Below are 15,612 nucleotides of genomic sequence, written 5' to 3' on the forward strand. Positions count from 1 at the left end.
GCAAACGCCTCAGCGGCGCCGCCCTCACTGCGCATGCGCACACCCCCCCCCCCCCCCACCGCCCGCCTCAGCGCCTCAGCGGGGGCTGCGCATGCGCGCGGCGCCCGCGGCCGCCGGTCCCGCTGAGGCGGCGCCGCCCGCTCCCGCCGCCCGCCGCCATGGCGAGCGCCCGGGCTGACGAAGGGCAGGAGGCGGCGGCGGCAGCGGCAGCGGCGGTGGCTGAGGAGGAAGAAGAGGAAGAGGAGGAGGAAGAGGAGGAGGAGGAAGCGGCCGTGGAGCGCTTGGCGGCGGCGCTGCGGCAGCGGCTGCGGGGCTGGGAGGCGGCGCTGGCGGCGGCGCAGCGGCTGCTGGTGTGGGAGAGGCCCCTGCACAGCCTGCTCAGCGCCGCCGCGCTCGGAGGGGGCCTCTGGTGAGATGGGGGGGGCACCGCGACACCCCCGGGAATCCTCAGGGCACCCCCGGGGCTCCCATGGTTACCGCCGGGACCCCCCCCCAGGTCGCCCCCAGACACCCCCAGGTAGCCCCAAGGCACCCCCCGGATACCCCCGGGACCCCCCCCCCGATACCCCTGGATATCCCCAAGACCCCCTGAGGCCCCCCCCAATATCCCTGGGGAGCCCCCGGATATCCCCAGGACCCCCCCAGTGCCCCCCGGGGCATCTCCAGGACACCCCCAGGACCCCCTGAGATTCCCCCCAATACCCCCAGGGAGCCCCCAGATATCTCCAGGACCCCCCCTCGGGGCACCCCGGATATCTCCAAACCCCCCCCCGAGATCCCCCCCAGGACAGCCTAGGACCCACCCCAATACCCCTGGGGAACCCCCAGATATCCCCAGGACCCCCTGGGACCCACACCCAATACCTCTGGGGCACCCCCAGATATCTCCAGGACCCCCCCAATACCCCCCGGGGGAGCCCTGGATACCCCCAGGACCCCCTAGGACTCCCCCAATACCCCTGGGGAACCCCCAGATATCTCCAGGACCCCCCGAGACCCCCCCCAGTTACCCCCAGGACTCCCCTCGCCACCCACGGTGCACCCCTGGTACCCCCAAAGCATCACTGGATACCCCCAGGGGCCTGTTTCTGCTTCAATTCACTCTTTATTTTTAAAAATGAATCCTTGCTTTTAGCTTCGTTTCGCCCCCAAACGGGGCTTTGGTCGGTGTTGTCCGTCCACCCTGTCGGATGGAGGCTGCGGAGGGGGGAGGACGGGGACCCCCCCGTGGAAATGGGCCCGGGAAGGAGCTGGAGGGCTGTGAGGAAGGGGCTGCTTCTGCTCTGCCCCCTCCTCCCTGCGATTTTCTGGTGCTGAACCAGGAGGCTGGAAGGGAGCGGAGGCTTTGAAGTTGTCAGGAGGGGGAGATGATGCGAACAGCGGTGGCTAAAGGGTTTGGGAGAGAAATTCAGAGCGCCCAGAATAATTGTCGGAGGACAGAGGTTTGAAAATCGTGGCTGGGGAGGAATTATTTTCAGTCCCACGGAGGATTCGGCCAGTATCCTTCATCTGAAACCCATAAACAGAGGAACCAGGAGGAAATTCTCCCGGAGCTGCTGTCCCATGAGAAAGGATGAAACCTTTGTCGTTTGGGTCACGGCGTGTGGGTGTCCTCGGTGGCCCGGAGCCCCCTGCAGCTGGCTGTGCCTTGTGGAGCACAGCCCTGCACCCCCGTGCTCTCCAGTTCTGGGTGTTTGTGGTGTTGTTTTCGGACGTGTGCTGGTTGGAGAGGGGGAAGGTGAAGCAGTGGAGCTGCCCTTCCTTCCCAAAGAGGGGCTCTTGGCGCTGGGCAGAGGGCGAAGGCGTTCCCCTTGGAGAAAAGGGGGAATGCTGACGGCCACCTGGGACCTCCACCGCTGAGTTTATGAAGTTAGATGTCCTGGACATATCATAAATTGGGGAGATTAGCTCCTGGGTGATGGGATCGTGCGGCTGTGCGAGTGCTCTGTGCGCTTGGCTCGAGCCAACGTGTTGCTGAGGGCCATGAGAGGTTTTATGATAGAGTCAAGTGAGCGGCTAAGCCTGCTAAGTGCTGGGCTCCGAATAAACAGCGAGAGGCTCGTGAGGAAAGAGCAGGTGCAGGGGCTGTTTGGGTGCTGTTTGGGTGCTGTTTGGGTGGTGCTGGGCCTGGCGAGGAGAAGCAGGCCACGAATTTGCAGAGGAGAGGCCGATTCTCAGCCTCGGGGCCTGCCCCGACGCTTCGTGCTGCTGTTATCTGCAGCCTCCACCTTGAGGATTTGGGAGGCACTCGTACTACGGAGCCTCGGCCGTGTTTTACAACCGGAGGAGGAGCTCGGCAGCAGGGGAGGAGAGCGCTGGGGGCTGGCAGGCAGGCAGGCGGCTGTCTGCTCGTGGGCAAAGGCGCCATTTGACAGCGCCCGGGGGCGGGGGGGTGCCTGCAGCGCTTGCTGCGTCGCTCCGTGGCCGTCGCATGCGTCTGCTCTGCCGGATCTGCTCGCTTCCCCCTCCCCGCTAACCATTTCTCCTTTGATTTCCAGGTTGTTTTCCTCCACCTCCCTGAGACCCCTCTTTCTCCTCAGCATGTCGCTCCTCGGCGTCCTCTTGCTGGAGAGGTGGAAGCCCAGGTTCCTGTTTGACTTCTCAGGTGGGTAGCGCTGGAGCTAGCGACACGGTGCTCGTGGCCACAGCCGCCTCTCCTAGAGCCCCGATCCTGCTGCACCCGCAGGCTTTGGCACTGCTGCCTCTTGCCTGTTTGTGTCGAAGTCCCAGCAGGCACCCCCTGGGCAAGTCTTTGCCTGTGGGAAGCAGCGTGCCGAGTCCTTGAGGATGGAGAAAATTGCTCGCAGTTCCTGGTGAGCGTGACTAAGGGTGCCCAGGCTGCTGGCAGGGATGATGCGGTGTTTCTGCTGCATCCTTCCTCTCCCGCAGGTGGCACGGAGCGCGAGCGTTTCAGCCCTGAGCTGGGGGAAGGAAACGGGGGGTTGAATTACGCCGGTGCTGGCTGAGTGCAGCGTGGGCTCGCGCCCTGAAAGAGGCAGAGCAGCTGAGAGCCCTGGCGGCAGGTAGCAGAGCGGGCGGTGAGGTCAGGGCAGCCCCTCTCGGGCTTATCTCCCCCTTTTATCCAAGGCTCTTTGCCAACATCGGGCACAAAAGCAACGAGAGGAGCGGTCTCACAGCGATGACAGGCATGGCAGGCCGCTGTCTGCTTCGAGTGCCTCCTTCCCCGGAGTTTCTTTTTCAACAACTGGACTCAGACCTGCCTACTGCTGCTGTTCAAAGGCAGCTTGGGGCCCTCCATCCTCAGCCCTCTGCTCTGGGGAGGGTTTCTGAATGAAAGCCCCTCTATACGCGTGTTTGTAAGGTGCCCTTTATTTGACCTAGAGGGGTACTGACTTAAAGGGTGCTTTCACAGAAGCCCTGATAAGATTAGATACGTTTCAGCTGTCGTCTCAATACTGTTTGCTTTGTGCGGTTGAGGTAACCAGGCAGCCAAACTGGAATGGCCAATTTAATTTCCTGCTTATTCACATTGTTTTTTTAAGGGAATAGTTTAAAGCCAACCCAAAACATCTCGCTTGAAACGTGGCCAGAAATGCAAAGGCTTGGTGTCCGGTAGAGAATGGTGTTATTGAGGCAGGTAAGGGGTAGAAGCACTCCAGAAAGCACCAGGCCTGTGAAAGTTGTGCTGTCACAGAGGGAATAGGAAATCCGCACTGAAATCCGTTTGTGTGATACAGAGCAGCGAGGAGTGGAAACAACAACAAAACAAAAACATCAAAGGCACAAAAACAAAAGCAACGCACAAAGCCGGGGGTTCCACCAGCAGTTCCTGTGACACCGGCTCTGTAAGAAGGCAGCGCACATCCTGCTGAACGCACTCGGTGCTCTTCCCTGCGTTTCACTCCCTTCTGGCTCCTTGCTGCTTCCCAGCTGCTGGAAGCAAAGACCGGGGACATTTTCTGGTGTACCTGGTGAGCTCACAGCCCCAGATTTGACAGTCCCCAGATTTGAGCCCGTTTCCCCAGCCTCCACAAGGAAGGAGCAGTGCTCTGCGTTCCTGAGGGGCCTCAGGAACTGACCCCGCTAAATACTTAGGGGTTTTTGTGCGCCGCCCGCTGCAGCAGGGCTGTAGCGTTGTGGCTTTCCTCCTCGGTGCTTCCTGAAAGCCTTTCCAGGAGCATTTTGGAAGTAGGTCAGCACCACACCTTGGAGAACTGGCACGTATATACACAAACCTCAGCTTGTGGCAGGTCTGCGTGTCTCGGGTGACTGCTTATAGCATCGCTCCTGAAGGAATGCTAAAACCTCAGCATTTATTTGGCACTTACTCACGCTTTGTGAGCGGGGGCACGCTAATGGCACTGAGAGGCACAACCTTTACAGGTCCTGCCGGACAGGACTGCGTGTTTCCAGCTTGAATGCAGGGTGTTTTCTCCGTACGTAGTCACAAGATTTCCTAAATACTGTTCAGGGACTTGGGAAGCACCTCCTGTTTTCTCCTGGGATAGCTACCAAGCAGGGCTGGCTCTCACAGCCTTGTTCAGCAGCCGTGGTTCAGGGAGAGTTTAGTGCAGGAAAGCTCCGGCGATGGCCGCGTTGCAGCTGAACGCTGGCACTCCTTAAAAAGGGCCCCTGCCTTCTCGCTGAAGCGTACACATGAAGAATGCTGCCTGGGGAAGCGTTGGAAACCTGTAAGGGCCAAGGAATCCATCCATCAGCGAGGATTTGTCAGTACCACCGTGTGGCTGCGACTCCTGCGTGGCTGGCTGCTCTCTCCCAGCAGGGTCTGGAGTGTGTCAAGCGGTTTGCATTAATCCACAGCCCGGTGCGAAGCGCTGCCAGCGAGGTTTCGGCTCTGGCTTTACGGTGGTTGGAGCGTTCCTCCAGCTGGTGCAAGGCCCCGGTGCGCTGAGCCGGGCAGGTCATGCTCTTGCAGGAAGGAGGATGCTGCTGGCTTTAATGACAGGCTGCGTTTTGCCAGGGAGGTGGAATCACGTGAGCACTGCGGCCCGCTGAAACGCTCTGCAGCTCCCAAAAGTCTCTCGGAAGCGGTCGAGAACCGTTTCGCTCCCTCTGCTGGCATATTTTGGATGGCTCGGACTAAAGCAGGCAGGCGGAGGAGAGGAGAGGAGCTCTGTGGCACCCTGCCTCTCCAGCGGGGAGCTGGTACAACCAGCGTGGCCAGCAGCCCCAGCTGGGCCGAGGCCAAAAGTGATTTCTTTGGTGCTTTATCACATCTAAAAGACGAGGCTTTGAGATACGGCCGGATTGCTGCGCGCTGCCAGTAAGCAGCTTTAGATTCCCACAACAGCGGCGGTTGTGAGAGGGAACTGAGTGCCCCAGGGGGGTGCAGCTGCATCCCTGACGCCCTTTTCTCGCGTGAGCCTGAGGTCCTGATGAGCCCAGTGGGCAGGGGAGCGGCTGGGAGCGCTTGGCTCCTCTTGTCAGGCCCGATTACTGGAAATCTGGGTCACGCTCTCAAAGAACTGCCTCCTCCCCTCTGCGGATGGCCTCCCGCTCCACTGCTCTGGTGCAGAGCCTGCGGCGCTCGGAGGAGGCTGACATACTTGGCCCGGCGTCCCCTGCCTTGGGAAAATGGTGACGGGGCCGCTTTCCTTGGGGAAGTCGCTGCTGTTCTCACCCTCTGATGGCTCCAGGGAGGCTCCAAACCCCTTTTTACTCATGTGGCGTTTTTAAGCCCTTGTTGTGTAGACCTTGAGAAGCCTTGACGACATCACCGAGGCCTTGCTGTGGGCATCCTCACAAAGATTCTGCTGCTGGAAGAACTCCGGGCCCTGTACATCCTCAGGCACCACTCAGCAGGACACCCGCATCTGTGGGCAGCCAGGCTGGGAGTCCCAGCTGTCATAGAAATATTTGGGATATTTTTTTCCCCCTGTACATCTAAAAGCAGAGCATGATTGCGTGTGGCCCGTGCCACTAAAGCACCGCTCCTCCCTTCAGCTCTGCTTGATCATCGCTGGGTTGGGTGCAGAGGGAAATGGGAGAAGCTTTCTTATCCAGGCTTAGCAGGGTAGTTATATCCGTGCCTTGCTGGCACGGAGGGCTGTCAGGAGACAAAAGAGCCCTAAAATTAGCTAATTATGCATGAGGCTGCTATTCGGCGCTTAATTCCACGGGAAAGGGCAGAGGCAGCAGGGAGATCTCTGGCATTTGTACGCAGCATCCTGCCAGGGACTGTGGGCTGGGCAGAGGGGAACGCAGCTCCACATGGAGCTCCGGGGAGGGAGCTGACACGCTGCCCAGCTCAGGGACGGTGCCGGCAGTCCTGGGGGAATAACAGGGGCTGGGCAGCTGCAATTGTCTTCAGGGATGGCTCCGCATCCCAAGGGGACGCCCAAACGTGTGGGGCTTCAGACTTGAGCGAAGCCTGGGCGGTGCAGACTCCAAGCCAGCGATTCCTGCTTGCTTGAGAGTACGGAGAAGGTCCCCAGGGTGCGACCCTGGCTGAAGGCGATGTGTTTCCAGCTGTGCTCTGCTCGAGTGGTAAAAATGTCAGGTTTTATTTCTCACTTGGCTGACCGATCTCTGTTCTCCCTACAGCACAGCCATCGGAGGAGCCAGGAGGGGACAGGTAAGCTCAGCAACGTGCTCCCTTGGTGAAAGGGGAGAGTGGAGATGCCTTAACTCAGCATGGTGATCTCACCTGCCCTCTTTGCTCTTGTCAGGAGACTGCATGGCTCCTGTGAAACCCTGGTAGTGGTTTCTCCTAAACTGTTCAGCAGCTCCGGAGCCACAGTTGGAGACTCAGGGGAAAGTTAATGCTGTTGAAGCAGCAATAAAACTCAGGTGCTGCTGATGTTAGGACCTCTCGGGTTTCTTTCCTGGATCTATCCTGGGCTATTTTAAGAATCCTCCAGAGCGGAGGAGATCCCTGAGGCTGACTTTTGCAGGCTTTAAGCGCTGCCTGTGGCAGCGGAGCTTGCAGCCCATGCTTGGCCGTGGTTACAGGTCTGAGCACTGCACTTCCCTCCCCTCCAAGTGGTGCCAGAGAAAGCCACGTAACCGGTGCCACCTCCAGCGCTTCTGTCTGTGTGGCTCAGAGCAAAACCTGCCGTGCATCTTGGGCCTGTGGCATGGCAATGCTGTGGCACGGTGTCTGCTGCTTGGCTCAGCTGCCCCTTGGCTCCCTTCCTGGTTAAAAAGCAAAACACGTCTACAAATCCAGCGTCCTCCAGAGTTCAGCTGCAGATGCAGTCAGTGTGGCCAAGCCTGGGGCAGGGATCTCCACTTCCCCGTGCAGCTGTACCCCCGAACCAAGCAGACCGTGTTCAAAGGTTGTCTTCTTGCTCTTGTCTGTCTCTAGCGAGGGGGTGACTTCAGGGGCACAGCCTCACCTGCTCAGTGTCCCTGAGCTGTGCCACTGCCTGGCAGAGAGCTGGGTCACCTTCAGGCTGTACCTGCAGGAACTGCTACAGTACAAGAGGCAAAATCCTGCCAAGGTAAGCTGGAGATACCTACTCTTCTGTGCAGGGGCTATTCTTTCCATTGCCTAGGAGGTGGAGGAATGTCAGATCAATGTTTTTACCGTTGCTATCCCCGCTTAACGTTTGCTGTTCCTTCCTTTCAGACTCTGTGTCACGGGAAGCTTAAATACTGAGTAATTGGCTCCCAGTGTTTGTAAACTGGAGCAGAACTCGGTGCCTTCTGTGAATGGCTAACTATAGGTGTTTTTATTCCTTAGCGTGCAGAGAAAGCTCTTAGATTGGGAGTAGGAAGAAGAAAGGGGCTCCTTCTCCAGGCTCTGCCTCTCTCGTAGGCTCCACTCGACCCTTTAGGCTGCTCCTACCTATTTGGCAGGTTGTAGCTAGCCAAGCCCACGTGCAGCACTGCTCCTGAGTGCATGGAAACTCGTCATGAGCTCTGGTGGCTGTGACGTGTTGTTTGGAACAGGTTTGTAGACGAGTTACCTTAGCACAGAAATAGGACGGATGAGCCATGAGGATTATGTCGAGCTTACTGGGGTCCGGTGCGCCAGGAGTGGGTTTTTGTCTCTGCTGATTGCTCTGTTGTTAAAACGCCGTCCCTGCAACAGCTGGCAGGGGACTACGACCATAGGGAGCAAAGCCCTTAGAGGGCCCTAGCTTTTGTAGGGCCGCTCCGTTATAAACAAACCTCCTTATTGCTTTGTGAGGAGCATCCCTCTCTTTGCTCCAGCTGGGTTTCCTGCGCTGGTTGCCTGGATGTATCTCTGCCTCTTGTCACTTCTCTTTGTTCCTCTCTTCCTTCAGTTCTGCATGAGCGTCTGTTCGGGCTGCCTGATTCTGGCTGTCGTTGGACACTATGTTCCAGGCATCATGATCTCCTACATCATTTGTGAGTATAAGCAGCTCTCCCTTGTGACTTAAGCTGAAACGTGACCCAGCCGTGCTGTTGATTCACCGGTAGAAACACTCATGTGGTTTTCCTGGGGGCATCTGCGCTAGATGACAAATCAATACGAGCAGGGAGCTCTGGGAAGTCTCCCTGTAGGTGTGTGCGTGCAGTACAGCTGCAAAGGCAGGAGAGGGAGCACCATTAAAACATTGCTTTCCTCTTCTATCCATGGGGCTGTGCTGCTGAGGTCCCAGAGGAGCAGAGAGCTGCAGTCTCTCATTTCCTAGAGTGGGCAAATCCAGATTGAGTGATTAAAGAAACTGCATTGTTAGCAATTAGGGCTTTTTAACCTGCATTATCATTCCCTGCTAACTGTGAAGATGGCTCAGGTGCTCTGCTGCTAGCGCATCTAGATTTGAGCTCTGTGCTGCTCCCCTTCTAAAGGTTTCGGTGATTTTTAGTTGTAAACGCCCAATTTCTGGGCCTTTGTTGCACGTTTGGGCTGCAACACAGTGGCTGAAGTCCAGGGCTTGTGCTTCACCTCAACAAAATTGATTGGTTAAGAAAACCTGTCTAATTAAGCTGCTTTGGAATGAGTAAGAACAGCCAAGGGTGAGGATTTTAGGCAGTCAGATGGAGAGCAGATCCCTTTCGACTGCCCGTCCCTCGATGCAGAGTTGCTGGCGCCCTGTGAATTTGCTGCGTTGCGCTCGGTCTGTTTCCCACTCCCTGCCTCCTGTGTTTGCAGTGCTCAGCATTCTTCTCTGGCCGTTGGTGGTCTATCACGAGCTGATCCAGAGGATGTACACGCGATTGGAGCCTGTCCTGATGAAACTGGACTACAGTATGAAGGCAGAGACGCTGCACCACAAGCACGAGAAGAAGAGTAAGGACTCACCTTCCCTCAACTCCTGCTGGCCCTGTGCTCCCGGGGTGGAGCCTGAGCAGAGGGCCAAGGGGCGAGTGTGTTTGACTACAGTTTGTGTCAAAAGGCTGCGACAGAGCAGGGGAAAACAGGCTGAAACCTGAGGGTCTGGGGGAGAGTAGCTGGGCGGGTAAGTGCCTGTTGTCCTGGGAACAGCAGAGTAGAGCAGCAGATCGTAATTGTTTCTGGGAACTCTTAGATTCTGGGAAACCTGCGTGGTTTTACAGAGGAGTAGTGGATGAGTGATGTACAGAAAATTCTTTCAGTCTCCTGGCAAGCCTTTCTTCTTTTCCTCGTAGAGCGCCAAGGGAAGAGTGAGCCTGCAGCAGGTGATGAGCCAACGGCAGAGACGGAGAGCGAGAGTGAGGCAGAGCTCTCAGGCTTCTCCCCAGTGGTAAGAGCACAGCAGAGCTATGCGGGAACCAGCCCCTCCTCTCAGGGCTGTCGTAGCTTGAGGACCAGGGTGTGGTGTGACTGCAGCCACACTGCTAAAGAGCAGAGCAAGAAATCACCTTGAAGAATCCCAAGGGAGACCCTTCTATGCGTGCACCACAGCGATGGGCCCAGTGTCTGCCTTTGCAGGAGTTCTGGGCTTGGAGCTGGGGCTGTGAGGTGGGAAACTGGCTTCCAAAATGATGCAGATACTTGAGCCACTGCTACATGTGGAAGATTTCTTTGGGTCTAGTGTGAAAGTAAGAGGGAAGGGGGATTTTGCTCTTTGGCATTGGCATGAGAAGGATTCGAGCCTTCTGATACTCCTGCAGGGTGATCCCATCTTGCTCTGGCTCTTTCAGGCTCTTCACTGAGAGCCAGCAAAGCTTCAGGCAATGAATTATTGCAGGAAAGCCGGTGATTTAAGGCTAACCTTTGCTGGCAATGCAGTGAGCACTTTGCCCAGATCCCTCCTGCTATCATCCTGTCCCTGCACAGTCTCTCTCCAGCAAAAGCCAAAAAAAAAAACCTCCCTGGAAGCTCTGTGTGGAGTCAGACATCCAGGAACTTCTTCCTCTTTCATCCCATGCAGGTGGATGTGAAGAAAACTGCCCTGGCACTGTCGATCACAGATTCTGAGCTCTCTGATGAGGAGGCTTCCATCCTGGAGAGCGGGGGCTTTTCTGTCTCAAGGGCTACCACCCCACAGCTGACGGATGTTTCCGAAGGTATATGATGGGACATTTTGCTGCCTCCCTTCCCCTGGGTGTCCTGTCCCACAACAACTGCTCTGAATGGGAGGACAGGGAGAGAACCCAGCTGTTTGCAGGGGGATTTCCCTGAGCCCACGGGTTTTAGTGGAGTGCTCTGGGTGCAGAGCGTGAGCTGGGGAAGCTGGTCTTCTCTGGGCACAGAGCACATAGATGGAAAAAAAAGAGAAGGCTGCAGGTGAGTTGTGCCACTAGGAGCAGGGAATAACTGCAGGCGCCTTCCTGCTGCGCTCCCAGAGCTGGGAGAAGGCTCAAAAGCAAGCCCTGGCGTGTCAGCAGGGAGAAGGTAGCTGGGCAATGTCAGTGCTCTGGGTCAAGGCAAGGTGACCCGTGCCTTAATGCTGATCTTAATGCCGCTGCCTTCCAGACCTGGATCAGCAGAGTCTGCACAGCGAGCCAGAGGAGTCGTTTTCCAAGGACCTGGCAGAGTTTCCCTCCGTGGAAGAATATCATTCCAGAGATCTGGGACCACAGAGCGATGAAGATGCATTCGGTGTGCCTCTGGGTCCCGAGCTTGCCCACGCTGCCCGTGAGCTGGACTCGGCAGAGAAGGAGGCTGCGGACTCTGACCTCTCCATCCTTCGCCTCGCGTCTCCTCTCCATTTTGTAAATACGCACTTCAACGGGAGCGGGCAAGTGGCAGGAGGCGACGGGGAGCCCGAGACTGTCCCTGCGCCGGGCCTGGGCATCTGCATCGACACGCTGAGCGAGGAGATCGTCACCACTGCCATTACCACGGCGGTGCAGAACACCCTCTCCGCCCTGCTGCGCTCCTCGGAGGCCAGCGAGGGGCCCTCCCTCTCTGAGTTCCTCCCCACTGAGCCCGAAGAGAAACTGAGCTTCCAAGCGCAGCTGTCGGAGAGCGAAGCGGTGGAGACAGAGACCGCAGCTTCACCGGAGGAGGAGGAGGAAGCGGAAGACTTTGAGCTGCTGGATCAGAGGGAGCTGGAGCAAATGGATGTGGAGCTGGGGCTTGGGGAGGAGCAGGAAGCTGAAGAGTCTCCTGCTGCTCCGGCTCCGGCTTCCCCCTCTCCCGCACCCGCTGAGCTGCCAAAGCAAGGAGACGAGGAGGAGGCAGCGATGCCAGCAGCGTCTACGTCTTAGGTCTCCTTCACGCGTCCCCTTTATCTCCGTCGTCACTGGAAAGAAGGAAGAGCTCACGTGGCCAACGCGCAGCGGGTTTTCGGTGTTTTGTGTTGACCGGGCTGGAAACGCGTCAGTGTTAATGTGCTGTGTCTGGAATAACGAATCCTTCCCATCCTTCTAGAGCCCGGCCTCTGCGCTGGCTGAGCGGGAGCCGCCCCTGCCCCGCTGCCAGGGGGGGAGCCGGCTCCTAGAAGCCTTACGCCACGATGGAAACACCAACCCCAGCCAACGCTTCCTAGTAATGGTGCAGTATTTTGGTCTGTCTTCTGTTTTGTCTTTTCGTTTTTGCACGCAGAGTACCGAGCTAGCTGTAGCTGCTGCTAACACCCAGATTCCCCCGTAGGACATATGCAATCTTTTATTTTATTGGGTTTTTAAATGGCTGAAAGTGTAAATAATTTTAACTCCCGTTGGTTCAGTTTTGGGGGGGGGAGGGAGGTAGGGAGGGGGAGCACCGTCGGACACGGCTCTCGGGGGCCAGGGGCCAGAAGCAGCTGGGCGCTGTGAAGCAGAAACCCCCTCCTGCACCCCGCTGGCACCTTTCACATCGCTGCTGGAGCACGGCGTCGGGCGATCGCTGTTTTTCCCCGTCGGATCGGAGTTGTGTTACCGGGTGGGTGGCTGTGGAGTTTGGTTGGTTGTTTTTTTTCTTCTTTTTTTTTGGCAATCAATGAAATTCGCTCCTGGCCCCGTTCCGTGCTGCAGTTTCTTCCAGCCGCCGTCCCTCTTCTCGTGCGTCCCCCCTGGCCCAGACCCCCGGCCCTGCGGGCTGCCCAAGCTCCTCTTTTCCCTCCCCAACTCTTCCTCGGCCACCTCGGCACCGCACCTGCAGGCTCAGAAGCGCCTCGAAGAGAGCCGGGAGCTGGGTGGGATGATTTGGAGGGGTGCAGAGACAGGGGAGGGGGATGAGAAGGGGAAAAGGGGGAACCCCACAATATTTAAAGCAAGAAGAAGCCCTCCCCGTGGCGCAAACCCCCTCCGGCTGCGGGTTGGGGATGGGTTGGGGATACCCGGCACCGCGCCCCCCAGCCTGGGCAGGACCCCCCCGGCGGGGTCTGGGGGGGTACAGGAGGTTGTAGGGGGGTGCCCCCTGCGGCATCCCGGTGGGGTGGGTGTAGGGTGACCGCTGGCAGGAGGCAGGGACCCCGTGGGGCCGCCCCGTGACCGCGCGGGGGTGGTGCCGGGCGCGTCCCCGCCCCGAGTGACGCCGGCACGGAAACGACTCGGGGCCGCCATGGAGTTCCCGGAGCTGGGGGAGCACTGCTCGTGGCCCCCCTGCCAGCGCCTGGGTGAGGATGGAGGGGATGGGAAAGGATGGAGGGGGTGGGAAAAGGGGGGGGACACGGGGCTGGGGGTGGGGGGGCGCGCAGCGGAGCCGCGGTGGGGGGGGGGGGGGGGCGCGGTGCCAGCTGAGCGTCCCCGTCCCTCGCCCCCCGCCCCAGATTTCCTGCCCCTCAAGTGCGACGCCTGCCAGCAAATCTTCTGCACCGACCACGTCGCCTACGCCCAGCACGCCTGCACCTCCGCCTACAAGAAGGTGAGCGCAAAAAGGAGGGGGCGACCTTCATTCCCTGACCCCCCCCCCCAAAAACAACCAGAGGGACACCCGGAGAGGGTTGCGTGGGGCCGTGCCCGGCACCCTCCTGGGACGTGGCCACCCGCCCGCCCAAAGCTTCGTGCCCCCGACGCCTTTCTCGCCCCGCCCGCAGGATGTTCAGGTCCCCGTGTGCCCGCTCTGCAACACGCCGGTGCCCGTGAGGCGCGGGGAGATGCCCGACGTGCTGGTGGGCGAGCACATCGACCGCCACTGCAAGGCCGACCCCGCGCAGCGCCAGCGCAAGGTGGGAGCGCCAGGGCAGGAGAATCCCCACCCCGAGGGCTTCGTGGGGTGAATTCGGGGCTGGGGGAGCTCTTAGGGGGCAACGCGGGGCCGGAGGAAGGGCAGGGTGGGTGTGGGAGCAGCCCTGGTGCAAGCCTTGTCCTTGAGGACCGAAGCGTTGGTGCACCCTAAAAAAGCCTCTGAGGAAAGCTCCTAGCGGGAGACGGGCCCCACAGACCCCAAAAAGCGGCACCGAGGGGCAGCCCCCCTCAGCGCCGCCACCGCCGCTCGCAGATCTTCACCAACAAGTGCTTGAAGCCCGGCTGCAAGCAGAAGGAGATGATGAAGGTGATCTGCGAGCAGTGCCACAAGAACTACTGCCTGAAGCACCGGCACCCCCTGGACCACGACTGCAGCGGGGCCGGCCACTCGCTCTCCAAAGCTGGGTGAGGGCGCGGGGACGGCGGGGTGACGGGGGAGAAACCAAGGTCCTCCTGCCCCTGGGCCCTTCTCTGGGACTGCTGCACGTCCCGGAGCTAAAAAATCCCCTCCAGGGGTGGCTGGGAGGAAGGGGATGCCGGGGAGGGGGTATCACCCACCCGGCATCCTCGCCCTGGGCGCTCAGCACGCAGGGGTGCCCCGCGGTGCCGGGGCGCTCGCTCACGGACCCGCCGTCTGTCCTAGGCACGCCGCGCTCGCTAGGGCTCAGGCATCCTCCTCCAAAGCAGCGAGCACAGCGAGCAGTGGAGCTGCCCGGCCCGCAGACAGCCCCTCGGCCAGGTAGGTTTGGTGGCAACCCCGCTCGGTGCCAGCTCCCCGCTCCCTGTACCCGCTCGTGCCGGCGCTGACCCAGCTTCTCCCCCATCTACAGGGGCAGAGCGGCCACGTCCCAGGCCCCCAGCACCTCCCCGCCGGCTGCCGTGCTGCAGAATGGCCTGGTGAGTGGGCTGGCTGGGTTTTTGGGGTGTTTTGGGGTGTTTTTTTTTCGGGGGGAGGTTCCTGCTGATGGACTGGGTTTTGTTTCAGAGCGAGGAGGAAGCGCTGCAGCGCGCTCTGGAGCTGTCCCTGGCGGAGTCAGCGCGGGGCACGGCGCAGCCACCCAGGTACGGCCGGGGACACGCGGTGCTGGGCCCGAGTCACGGGGCTGGGGGGGTGACAATGGGGCTGGGGGGTGACAATGGCCCTGCGTGGCCTGGGGGGGGACACAGGGACGAGTCCAGAGCTGTCGCTGAGCTGAGCTCTGTGCCACGGGTGCTGGGGGGGGGGGACGCGCTCGTGACTGCCGGTCGGCGATGAGCACGGCGAGTGCTGGGGCACGCCGCCTGCTGCTGCCCCGGGGGGGGGGCACGAGGCCCACGCTGCGCCTCTGCCCCCCCAGCACGCAGGAGGAGGAGGACCTGGCGCTGGCACAGGCGCTGTCGGCAAGCGAAGCCGAGTACCAGCAGCTGCAGCGGCAGGTGAGCGGGGTTCATCCTGGGATCCCCCCCCCTTCCTCAAACCCTCCAGGTTCTGCTCCAGGGCGGGGGGCTCGAGCTCTGCCCGTGCCCCTTGCAGGCTGGAGGAAGACTCCGGTCCTGCCTTCCTCACCCGTGCTCCTTCCCCTCGCAGGCGCACGGCTCGAAGCCCTCCAACTGCAGCATGTCGTAGGAGGTGCGCCCGCGGAGGTGGTGGCACCGGGGGCAGCCGTGGCCTCCCACGGGGACGCCGTGAGGACACCCTGGATGCTGACCGGAGCCCGGCACCATCTCCTCTCCCCAAACGCACACGGACAGCTCAGCCCCGCGTGCAGGGGGTGCAGCAAACCCCCTGGAGGGGCAGGCTTGGGGAGAGCCCAGGCGCACGCTGGCCGAAGCGAGCGGCGGCGCACGGAGGGTGCTGAGCCCGCAGCTGGTGCCCTGGCACCGCTGGGGAGGTGGGGAGAGGGCAGGGCTGGCCTTGGGGGGGCTTCATCCCCTCCTCTAGCCCCAGCCGTGCTGCAGGGCATCCCCTCGGGAGCAGCAGCACCCTCTGGCCCCGCAGGCAGGAGCTGATCCCCGGGTTGGGGTCGCGTCCTGGCAGCCCCCTGGGGGAGGTCGGTGCCGCCCGGTGCTGCTTCCTCGCCAGCTTTCCCTGCTGGACCTGCTCCTGCCCGTGGGGCTGTGCCCGGTGCTGCAGGAGCGCTGAAAAGGCTTCCAAGTGCTGCTCGGGAGAAAATAAAAGGCATAGCACGAGGCGCAGAGTGG

General features: G+C 60.2%; 2 protein-coding genes across 2 annotated transcripts; both read left to right on the plus strand.

Annotated features, from left to right (window-relative positions):
* Positions 1–90: 90 nt before the first annotated feature.
* RETREG2 (reticulophagy regulator family member 2) lies at positions 91–12,264 on the plus strand. The gene is made up of 9 exons (XM_068687243.1): positions 91–409; positions 2,499–2,605; positions 6,526–6,556; positions 7,289–7,424; positions 8,214–8,298; positions 9,047–9,184; positions 9,523–9,617; positions 10,248–10,383; positions 10,793–12,264. Exons 1-9 carry the CDS (start codon positions 159–161, stop codon positions 11,527–11,529), a joined length of 1,716 nt encoding a protein of 571 aa, XP_068543344.1. The 5' UTR covers positions 91–158; the 3' UTR covers positions 11,530–12,264.
* A 232-nt stretch (positions 12,265–12,496) lies between these two features.
* On the plus strand, positions 12,497–15,600 carry ZFAND2B (zinc finger AN1-type containing 2B). The gene is made up of 9 exons (XM_068687247.1): positions 12,497–12,860; positions 13,014–13,108; positions 13,281–13,412; positions 13,685–13,836; positions 14,075–14,170; positions 14,262–14,328; positions 14,417–14,493; positions 14,769–14,847; positions 14,999–15,600. Exons 1-9 carry the CDS (start codon positions 12,806–12,808, stop codon positions 15,035–15,037), a joined length of 792 nt encoding a protein of 263 aa, XP_068543348.1. The 5' UTR covers positions 12,497–12,805; the 3' UTR covers positions 15,038–15,600.
* Positions 15,601–15,612: the final 12 nt, after the last annotated feature.

Source organism: Anas acuta, chromosome 6 (assembly GCF_963932015.1).
Source record: "Anas acuta chromosome 6, bAnaAcu1.1, whole genome shotgun sequence".
Lineage (NCBI taxonomy): Eukaryota > Metazoa > Chordata > Aves > Anseriformes > Anatidae > Anas > Anas acuta.

What these genes read in the sequence shown, in the direction of transcription:
- RETREG2 (XM_068687243.1), top strand. Translation starts at nt 159, where the DNA reads ATGGCGAGCGCCCGGGCTGACGAAGGGCAGGAGGCGGCGGCGGCAGCG. An exon ending in GAGGAGCCAGGAGGGGACAG is followed by an intron (nt 6,557 to 7,288) that starts GTAAGCTCAGCA and finishes GTCTGTCTCTAG; the next exon opens with CGAGGGGGTGACTTCAGGGG. An exon ending in TCTCAGGCTTCTCCCCAGTG is followed by an intron (nt 9,618 to 10,247) that starts GTAAGAGCACAG and finishes CATCCCATGCAG; the next exon opens with GTGGATGTGAAGAAAACTGC.
- ZFAND2B (XM_068687247.1), top strand. Translation starts at nt 12,806, where the DNA reads ATGGAGTTCCCGGAGCTGGGGGAGCACTGCTCGTGGCCCCCCTGCCAG. An exon ending in CACTCGCTCTCCAAAGCTGG is followed by an intron (nt 13,837 to 14,074) that starts GTGAGGGCGCGG and finishes CGTCTGTCCTAG; the next exon opens with GCACGCCGCGCTCGCTAGGG. An exon ending in GGCACGGCGCAGCCACCCAG is followed by an intron (nt 14,494 to 14,768) that starts GTACGGCCGGGG and finishes CTGCCCCCCCAG; the next exon opens with CACGCAGGAGGAGGAGGACC.